At 53.2% G+C, this 10335-nt stretch overlaps 1 protein-coding gene across 3 annotated transcripts in view; it reads left to right on the top strand.

Moving 5' to 3' along the window:
- The window catches only part of CBFA2T2 (CBFA2/RUNX1 partner transcriptional co-repressor 2), a 56246-nt gene extending 46304 nt beyond the window's left edge, over positions 1–9942 (top strand). For all 3 annotated transcript variants that reach the window (XM_014876102.2, XM_088175159.1, XM_088175158.1), the window contains exons 5-11: positions 646–827; positions 1452–1705; positions 2346–2431; positions 3293–3488; positions 4763–4831; positions 5132–5322; positions 7632–9942. In XM_014876102.2, coding sequence (XP_014731588.1) covers positions 646–827; positions 1452–1705; positions 2346–2431; positions 3293–3488; positions 4763–4831; positions 5132–5322; positions 7632–7919 — 1266 coding nt within the window. In that variant the 3' untranslated portion in view covers positions 7920–9942. The remainder of the gene's footprint in view (positions 1–645; positions 828–1451; positions 1706–2345; positions 2432–3292; positions 3489–4762; positions 4832–5131; positions 5323–7631) is intronic.
- The last annotated feature ends 393 nt before the right edge of the window (positions 9943–10335 follow it).

The raw sequence follows: 10335 nt of genomic DNA on the forward strand, positions 1-10335 counted from the left end.
TGCCTGCCTGTGCCTCTTGGCAGTGTGACATTGCTGGGAAAGCTCTCCTTGCAAGCACCACAGCAATTCTGCTGGAGTTCAAGACAGACTGCACAGAGCGTAGCGCTGGCCGTGTGGGACTGGCTGACGTTGTGCCGTGTGCCACATATGTCTGCTTGTGTGCTGGAGATAAAGGAGGCAAACCAAGCTCCATGTGGCAGCTTCTGAGCCTATAATCTTATTTGCAAATGTTCAGATCTAGAATGTTTGAAGTGCTGGCACATGGAGTCTGCCTGGGATGGTAAAATCACAGAATTGCAGAATAGTTTGGGATGGAAGGGACCTTCAAGTCCGTCTCACTACAGCCCCCTGCCATGGGCAGGGACACCTTCCACTAGACTAGGTTGCTCCTGGCCCTGTCCAACCTGGCCTTGAGCACTTCCAGGGATGGGGATTCCACAACTGTAGCCCTTGGGTTTTGGGTCCACCAACATCAAGCTCCTGGGAAAATACAAGTAAATCTGACAGTGCGGACACCAGGAGCTGGAGGATCCTGGGTGGGGGTCATGAGGTGTTACTGCTCTGAGGTATTAATGAAGACCAAACCTTTTGGAACAGCTGGAAACCCCTGTCCTGCTGTAATCCAGCCCTGTGCTTGTTTTCCAGGCCAACCTCCCTCTGCTGCAGCGGGAGCTGCTGCACTGTGCCCGTGCTGCCAAGCAAACGCCCTCCCAGTACCTGGCACAGCACGAGCACATCCTGCTCAACACCAACACCACATCTCCTGCTGACTCCTCCGAGCTGCTCATCGAGGTCAACGGCAATGGCAAGAGGCACAGTCCAGACAGGTGAAAAACAGCTTTTGTCACTCTGCTCAGTTGTTGAAGTCATGACTTCTGGTTTATCTTTGCTGCTGACAAAGCTTTAAGCAGCATCCAGGATCTTATTGCTCCCACCAGCTATTCTGGCTGTTCTGAGACTGCAGTGACTGTTCCTGCTGCACTGTGAATTCAGGTTGTGTTCCTCTTTCAGGCAGGTTCTGTCCTAGAGGGACTTTTGGTTAGCTCTGCAAAGCCTGAGCCAGAGAGCTGAGCAGTTTCCCACCCCCAAGGCAAAGAACAGAGGCATTGGCAGGGCTGGGAAGGATGCGCTTCATTTTCACCACGTTTTATTCCAAGATAAAAGTTGTTATGCAATTATGTGGAGCATGCCTCAAATTTATAAAAACTGTGAAATTTTAATTTGGTCATGCTCAGAGAGATGAATCACAACACTCATGCATCCTGAACCCTTTTCTTTGATGGGGTCACTTTGTGCATCACCTCACAAACTGAGCACATTTATTTGAGCTCTCTGCATTTACCCTGTGGTAAAATCATTGCTGCCCAAACCCTGCTGATTCTGAATCTGCATCTTTCTGAGTACATTTATGGGATGCTAAGGAATGCCTGTCTGTGCTGGTGTGATTGCAGGAGGGAAGACAGCAGCTTTGAGAGGGAGCCACTGCCAACAGAGCCTCCGGCCAAGAGGGTTTGCACCATCAGCCCCGCGCCCCGGCACAGCCCTGCCCTCACCATCCCCCTGATGAACCCCAGTGGGCAGTTCCACCCCACCCCACCACCCCTCCAGCACTACACCTTGGAAGATATTGCCACCTCCCACCTCTACAGGGACCCCAGCAAGATGCTGGAGCACAGAGAGATCCGGGACAGGCACGGCGGGCTTGGTGAGAGCCTGGAGGGCTCCTTGTTGAGCTTTGGTGTTGGTCTCTGCTTGGCCACTCGTACCCAAAGATGTGTGATGCTGGGCATGTCCTCACAGCTGAGTCTGTGCAGGGAGTCGAGAGGGAACAGCTCCCCATGGGAAGTTAAAAACAGGAAGATTGAGGGTTTGTTATTTCCCTGTATGAAGGCTGGAGTCACTGAGGGTGAGGAGGAAGGACTTGGTGTGTGAGTTGAGTGTAGCCAATGCAGTGGGCAGGGAAATAGAAATTAACTTTTCCAAGATCTCCGAAGCAGAGATTGACCCCCTGCCCTGTTTCTTCAAGGGATGTGTGGGAGGTGCATGATGTGTTTCCAGCACAACAGCCTGAATCACAGGCTCTGAGCTGCTGTGAGTTCATAACAGGAGAACCAGCTCCACAAGCAGGTCAGAGCTGGAGCCACAAGTGGATTGTAGCACTTCTCAGACAGTGAAGCAGACAGGGATAAAAAAGCACCAGCGTGGAATTACCCCTGTAGAGCTGCCACCTGGAGACATGTTTTAAAATCCCAGCCAGGTGGAGCTGGAAATAGAGCTCTTTTTTCTTGCTTTGGGGCCACTTCTCTTTGCACTGGCCCATCTAATCCCTCTGTGGCTTGTTGCAGGATTGAATGGAGGCTACCAGGACGAGCTGGTGGATCACCGCCTGACAGAGCGGGAGTGGGCGGATGAGTGGAAGCATCTCGATCATGTAAGGAATGGCAGAGGCTGTGGGAAGCTCTGTGGGAAGCAGCAACCCAGTGTTGCACCTGCTCCACCTGGTGATTTCCTTTCTGATACCATATCCAGGCTCTCCTGGTGGCTGGAACAAGCCACCACAGGCAGGTGGATGGTGGGGAGGGCTGAGAGGAGCTGGAGCACTTTCCTGGCAGGTTTCCTCTGCCCATGGTCAGTGGAAACTAAAATCAGTGTGGATGAAGTGTCTGGAGCTGCAGGGCACGGCCAGGTGCTGCCATGGCTGGCTGAGCAACCAAACTCAGCCTTATCCCCACTGGGGTCTTTTCTGCCCCAGCCCTGGCCAGCACAAGTGCACAGATGTGCTAAGTGCAGTCAGGATATGGACTTACAAAATTAGTAAACCTGTCATTATGGTATTTTAAGACTTTTCTCCCTGAGGTGCCAGCTTTTTGTGGACCAAAAAAGGCACCAACAGCAAGACCTGGCGCTTCTGGCAGGTTTTATGCTGAGCTTTTTCCTTTTGAGCAAGGCAGCTCCTCCAGGCACTTCACTGCTGTTTCCCTCGGAGAGATGGGATTAAAATTCAGCTTTGATCATAAATGCAGAGGGACCTCATGGTCTAAAGCTAATGGGTTTTTTGAAGGGGATGGGGTTGGGGTGGATCAGAGGCCCCATAGCTGAATATTTGGAGTGAGACTGTGACTGTGGAACGCTGACACCAGGATCACAACCGTAGAAAAGTGGTGGCATTTTCCTGTCCGCTTCTAGGAGCGCTGTCAGGAGGTGTTGAACTACCTGGTGCCGCATCCTTGAGCACGGCCCCATCCCAAATCCCGGGAAAGCAGAGCTGACCGCGCACCCTTCCCCCCCGCAGGCCCTGAACTGCATCATGGAGATGGTGGAGAAGACGCGGCGCTCCATGGCCGTGCTGCGGCGCTGCCAGGAGGCCGACAGGGACGAGCTCAACTACTGGAAGCGGCGCTGCTCCGAGACGGCCGAGCCGCGCAAGGCGGGCACCGAGCTGCTGAGCCGCCAGCACAGCCCCGCCAGCGCCGACTCCCTGGGCAGCGGTGAGAGCACAGAGCCCCCCGGGCACGCAGGGCAGTGCCAGCCCTGCCATGAGTTTGGTTAAACTCTGCTCTAGTGGTTTTGTCGAGGAGAAAAGAGAGGCAAAACAGGAAGCGGCTCTTTGACAACGTCCGAAAGCGGCTTTGCTCGCTCCTCCTTACTGCTGGCAGAAGTTGGTCCAAAGCTGATAAACCCCAGGGTGAAAAGGGGGAGAGGTGTTAGTCCCCACCACGCTCCCCCCTTCCAGTCCCTCCTGCCTGAAGGATTTTAAATGTCAAGGTCTATTTATTCTAAAAATAACGAAGGCTTTTGTAAGTGATAATAGCTACCTGTGTTACTAATTCTATTTTTGTATCGTGAGTCAACTTTATCAAAGCTGACTAGTTTCAACCTCCAGCATGCAGGGCTTTGACCCTATTGAAAAAACAAGTCTAAAATGCTGCTTTATTTCAATGTAATTCTGATTTCCATCCAAACAAACTCACTGCAAATCAAGTTCTGGGGAAAAAACCCTCTGATTATTCAGTAATAAAAAATTGATTTCTTCTGGCAAGAAGAAATGTCAATTTGATGTATATTCTACTTGTTTGTACACAAAATACAGAGTGAATCCTCCTGCAAGGAATCCAAGTGCCCCTGGCTCCAGTTGTCACAAAGCCTGAGGAGCAGTGGGTGTGTGTGACAGCCTGGGGGGCACAGCAGCTTTTTACTTCTAGATTTAAGTATATCGTGACTAATACACTTCCAGCCAGGTGATATAATTTAAATTTTTATGTAAATTTGGAACGCTGTTGCTTTCTCCCCTTGTGAGGCCTAGGGATAATTTTCAAGCTCCATTGCTCTTGTGAGAAGGTGCAGTTAAGCATCAAGCAGCATCTCCAGGGATCTTGGAGGAAGTTTGTCCATCAGTTCACACCTTTGAATTGCCCTGGGATTGGGAAGTGCCGAGCTTAATGTAAACTGCTGGTCTACAGATTGATGCTTGTAGCCTCTGGACTGTGCAGAAGTTGGATAACATACATTTATAAGTATTTCCTGTTGTTTTAGAGTACTAGGAGATAGGTTATACAGTGTCATAAATTATGCAAGGTGCTAATTAAATGCTGTAATTTATCATCTGAATGTTTGAGGAATGGCTTTAACCGTAGGAATCCTCTGCTTTGAGTTTGAGCTGGTCAGTCCTTCCCTGCCCTGTGGTGTCCTGAGGTACCACTGGGCACATGAGCTGGGTGGGATGAGGCTTTGCCAACCTTTCCCTGTGTCCCTTACTCCACAGATTCCCTGCGGGAGTTCAGCAGCAGGTCGGGACCGGGCTACGTCACGGAGGAGATTTGGAAAAAAGCCGGTGAGTGTTTGTGGGGATCCTGCCCGGGCTAAACACAGATGCTGCAGATCTGCTGTGTAGAAACAGCTGCAGGAACGCCCCAGGGTGTCCACATGTGGCTGCCAGCATCCCCACCCTGGCTTTTCCAAAGGGCTCTGCTCCTCTGTGATGCCACGGGCATCCTGTGGGGCTGAGCCCGGCCTGGCCGCTCCCGGGAGCGGTCGGGATGCTGGTGCTGGAATCGTGCTCCTGGAGCCGTGTTCCTGTGGGGGGCTCCCCTCGCTGCCAGGGCGGGTGGGTGAGGCTGCTCTTTCCTTCCAGAAGAAGCTGTGAACGAGGTGAAGCGGCAGGCCATGTCGGAGGTGCAGAAGGCGGTGGCCGAGGCGGAGCAGAAGGCGTTCGAGATGATCGCGTCGGAGCGCGCGCGCATGGAGCAGACCATCGCCGACGCCAAGCGCCAGGCCACCGAGGATGCCTTCCTCGTCATCAACGAGCAGGAGGAGTCCACCGAGGTGAGGTGCCAGGGCACAGCCTGGGAAGGGCTTTCCAAGGCTGCAGAGTCTCCAGGTCAAGCCTGCAGGTCCCCCACTCTTTCCACACAGCCATAATTCCCACAATGGGTTGGGTTGGAAGATCAAAGATCATCTCAGTCCCTATCGGCTTCCACTACACAGGGTGCTCCAAACTCCATCCAGTCTTCCACACCTTTTCTTTTTAGAAGTCACTCCCCAATCAATAATTAAAGCAAGGCACCAATGTCATCAAAATTCTTTTTAGGTTTTGCTAGCAAGGAATCAGCGTGAGCAATGTCTGTGGACACGTGTGTGTGCAATGACTGGGCACCCTGAACTGGACTCAGTGTAATGACCAGGGATTTTGTGGGATTGAAAGAGGTGTAGAAGCAAAGAGAAAAAGATTCTGGTGTATGCAGCAGTTTAGCTCAGAAATTATGGTGGGGTACTTGATCTTTGCAGAAAAGAAATTGCTGTTTGTGGGCTTGAAAATAGGCCAGGGCAGAAGCTGGACTGCACATTGCTGGTGATCTGTACCATATTTGCATGTTGGAAAAGAAGGGATGGCTCTTGGTTTGTCATAGCCAGTGCTATGTGCTGAATGGGTGCCTCAGAGAATCTCTTCCTACTTTTCTATCATCAATTACCCTCCTTATTCCTTGACAGGAAGTTCACTTGGTAGAGCTTTTGAGATTTTGGGGAATGAGAATTACATGGGTCATTCCTGCACTACCACAGCCCATCCATGTGGGCTTTGCTCCATATTTTAATTTCTCTACACGTACAAGAGCAGAGGATTTATGTCTGCTGAGCAGAAATCTGATGGGACTATGCTGTTCATGTCTGCTGGGTTGTGGGGGCAGCAGCTCCATCCTCTCCTCCTAGTGGGTTTCAGCTCAACTGGGACTTAGGAATAATTCCATGGCCAGAACCATGGAATCATTAGGTGTCATTCCAGAGAATTATGTCCATACTGCAATTCCCAATGAAATTGTTGAGGGTTGAATGCATCAGTCACATGGTGGGAGTGGGTGGAACTGCTCAGGAAGCCGTGGAAGGAATGAGGCAAATAGTGATTTCTCCATAGGGGAATAGCAGAGGAGTGTCTTCCTCCTCCAGCTGTGCTGTGGAGCAGTCTGGGACCTTGGGAGCTGCTGAGCACCCCTGTGCAAGCCCTAGGGCCCTTGTCTAAAAGCTGTCCTGTGTTCTGACACATCTTGTAACCTTTACAACACAGCTGAAAAGCACTTGAAGTGTAAACAGCTGCGAAGCAGTGACCCAGTTTTCCAAGAACTACCACAGCTTTTGGAAGGGGCTTTTTGGTCACAAGTCCTTCTTCTCCTGGAAGGTGGAGGACCCTTGGGGACACACAGGGTCTGGAGCAGCTTAGTCCAAAGTGAACCAGCCAGGTGCTTCACTGCCAGCCTATAAATCATCAGTGTGAGCTGGTGGTTCCAGTGCTGAGCCTGGGAGTGGGAATCTCCCAGCCCTTACAGCCCAGCCTCTCCCACCACCCCTCACCCATAGCTCTTTGACTGTGGTCACAGCAGTGGTGTCCCCACGAAGGCCAGCTCTGCCAGAGGCTGTGTTCCCACAGCTGAGCCTGCCCTCCCCAGGATGTGTTTGCTACGCCCGGGTCCAGCTGCAGGGAAGCTGCTCCGCCGTTCCTGCCCTCCCCGGAGCAGCTGTGGCCGCCGCTCCAGCCTGGCCGCTTGCCCCGCGCTCCGAGGGAAGCAGGGGCACGCCGGGAGCCACCAGCTGACACCTCTCCCCTCGGCCAGAGGGGCTTTGCTCTGCTTCCACATTGAATCTCGGGGCTCTGGCAGTGCTTCCACCTGCCTGGGAGGCTTTCAAATGAGCATTTGCTTTTCCAAATTGGCCTGCTCCAACCTCTTGTGCAGCGAGGCAGGGTGCGGAGCAAATGGTGCCTGTGCAGCGCCGCCGTGATCCCTGCGGAGAGCGCTTGGCTGGGAGCGAGACCAAAATAGAGCTGCTTAAAACAGGAAATGAAAAGGCCCAATAGCAGCATCTGCAGCGTGTTTTTCAGTCCATGCCTGCTGCACTCGGGTGGGTCTAGGGGAAAGGATGTGCCTGGAGCAGTGTGACAGCGGCTGTGGGCAAAGAGCGGTGGGGGTTAGAACCATTGACAAAGAGCTGGGAAATAGCGGGAATTAATGGATTGCTCATTTTAATATTCCCAAATGTGGGCCAGAGGGGATGAACAGTCCCCTCCAGAGCTGAGTCAGCACCATGCTGTAGCTCTTAGGGAAACTCAACCCCTTTCAAGCACAGTGTCTTTGGTCTTGCAGAGCTGCTGGAACTGCGGCCGCAAGGCCAGCGAGACGTGCAGCGGCTGCAACATCGCCCGCTACTGCGGCTCCTTCTGCCAGCACAAGGACTGGGAGAGGCACCACCGCATCTGCGGGCAAGGCCTGCACGGCCAGAGCAAGCCCCTGGCCCTGCCCGCGGGCCGGGTGGCAGCAGCAGCCAAGAGCCTCGATGGCATCCCCAGCCCAGCCCTGGAGAAGAGCTCGGCCACCACCTCGCGCTCGTCCACGCCGGCCTCTGTGACAGCCATAGACACGAACGGACTCTAGGAGGGAGGGTTTGCTGCGCTCCACTGGATGAGTTCCCTGGGGTTTTTAAGCTGAAAAAACCTCCCACAGCAACTGTTACCACTTGACATGTTTGACACATCCCCTCGGAGCGCTGACACTCCGGCTCTGCCCTCTCATCCTGCCTTTGCCTTCGTGGCTCGTGAACGGGGCTGAGCCTCGCCTGCAGCATCTCTCTGCTCCTCTCAGGGGGACACCAGAGCAGCGTCAGGACCTGGGGGACACTGGGCACCCTCTTGGGGAACCTGGACTGGGAGGAGTGCACTGGCACATACTGGAGATACTGAGAGCGTGGTGCCCAAGCAGGGAGCCCTGTCCTTGTGGCATGCTCAGGCTCGCTTCCCAAGGCCTCAGAGCCACCACTGCCTCCTTCTGCCACCTTTCCTCCACGATACCCAATGTTTTTTCCTGCTCCCAGACAGCTGTGCCTCAGGTGGCCCTGTGGACTGGTGTTGCTGTGAACAGACCAGAGCCAATTTCTCAGCAGGAGCATCTCGTCCTCTGTGCAATGGCAAAAGCTGAGCCCACTTCTCCTGCCTCCAGGCTGGCAGCTGAGGGTTGCAGAGGGGGAGGAAAGGATTTGTCTGCTCTAAAACTAGTGGCAGTGGCAGGGAGGTACTGCTGGATGGCTGGATTTCATCCCGGTCTGTGGTGAGACAGACAGTTGGGTGTTTCCTGGGTGGGGCCAGTGCTGGGGGAACACGTGCAGAGCAGATCTGGGCTGGGTGCAGGTGCCCTTTCCAGCTGGGGCCGTTGTTTTGTTTTTTTCACTGCCTGGAAGCTGCTGGTTTGGGAGTTCCTGCTGTTGTTTTTGAGCCCAGGGATCCTCACTGGTGCGAGGGGTTGTTTACAGCCCATACTCTGCACACACATCAGCCACAGCAGTAAAAGAAAGGCAGGACTGCGTGTCCTGTGGCAATTCTTATCCCAGCTCCAGGGGGTTTCTGCAGTGCTGCATGCAGGGATGTGCATCCACCTTCAGAGGTTGTCCCAAAAACAGGGCTCAGAGTGAGGTCCCGTGGGGATGGGGCCAGCCTGGGGAGGTCTGTCCCTCTCGGAGTTCCTGCTGTGCTGTGCAAGGAGGGATTGGAGGCACTCAGTGACTCTGTGACAGCACAGCCCTGCAGCAGGGCTGTCCCGGGGTGTCACACAGGCTGGCAGTGGCACTGCCCATGGCAGGGAGGACAATGTGCCCTCCAGGAGCTGCTCCCAGCTCCCACAGGCACACACAGAGGCTCTGGAAATCCATCCCTTCAGCAGAGCCCTGCTTCCCTGACTGTGTGTGCCCCTGCTGGGCTGGAGCCCAGTGAGGTGAGTAATGCCCAGGGTTTTTTGGATCACTTTTTCAATTGGAGGTGAATAATGGAGCTGTATTGAGTCGTCACTCAGAGTGAGCAGGGGACCTGCTGCTCCAGCCCTGGCCCCTCGGGAAAGCTCCTTGGGAAGCTGCTGTTGTGGGGTAGAGCTGCTGATTCCCTGTCTGCAAGGTTTCATTAAAAAGCCACCAGGTCTCCTGGTGCTGAAGACAGCTCCAGTGGCCCTGGGAATGTCTCCCCTGTGTCCCCAGGAGTCGGTGCTGGAGCCCAGCACAGCACTGCCAGTGAGGCAGCTCCCAGTGGAGCCACCCTGACCTGCAGCAGCCCATCCCTGGGGTGTTCACTCCGGGACAGTCAGGAAGGGATTTCCTGCCCTAAGGGGACAGGGACACATTTGGAACGGCCTCAGTCCCCTCCTCACCTGCAGCCCCAGCCCCGTGCTGTGGGTCCGTGGTGGCAGTGCCAGGGTGGGCTGGGAAGGGAGAGCAGGGCAGGGCAGGGCTGGAAGGAATTGCTTGTAAATAGATTGTCTTCCATAATTCTCATGCAACACTGATGGCTGTGTATTAAAATTAACCCCAGTGTAAATGAATGAAATACTAACAGTCATGATTAGAATGATTGCTTCTTTCTTTTTTGTTGGTTTCTTTTTTTTTAAAAGATGGAATGATAAATGTGAACTTGGGGCATGGGAAGATATTGGGTTGAGGTTTCTATTTTTTTTTGACATTTAATTCTGTAATAGAAATTTGTTACTTCATTCCTGTGCATAACTTATTTAATGTCCTGTATAAAGGAACCCAAACTGTTACAGATGTATTTAGTTTGTTCTACTCAAAAGTAGTCAATAAAAAGACTATATTCATCCTCCAGCTCCCCCTTCTCTCTGGGAAGGGGCAGAGGTTTTCAGCAGTGCTCAGGCAGCTTTTGGGTTTTTGGAGAAACTTTTAGGGACAAAATTTGCCTCCTCTCTGGTGGTGATGCTGTGGGCAAAGCCTGGGAGCAAGTGCAGGCAGAGCTGGAGTTCAGCCCTATCCTCGGTGATTTCTTTGAGTTTATAGTTCAATGTGTAGTTTTCTGAG

The sequence above is a fragment of the Sturnus vulgaris genome, chromosome 17 (assembly GCF_052056855.1).
Source record: "Sturnus vulgaris isolate bStuVul1 chromosome 17, bStuVul1.hap1, whole genome shotgun sequence".
Classification (NCBI taxonomy): domain Eukaryota; kingdom Metazoa; phylum Chordata; class Aves; order Passeriformes; family Sturnidae; genus Sturnus; species Sturnus vulgaris.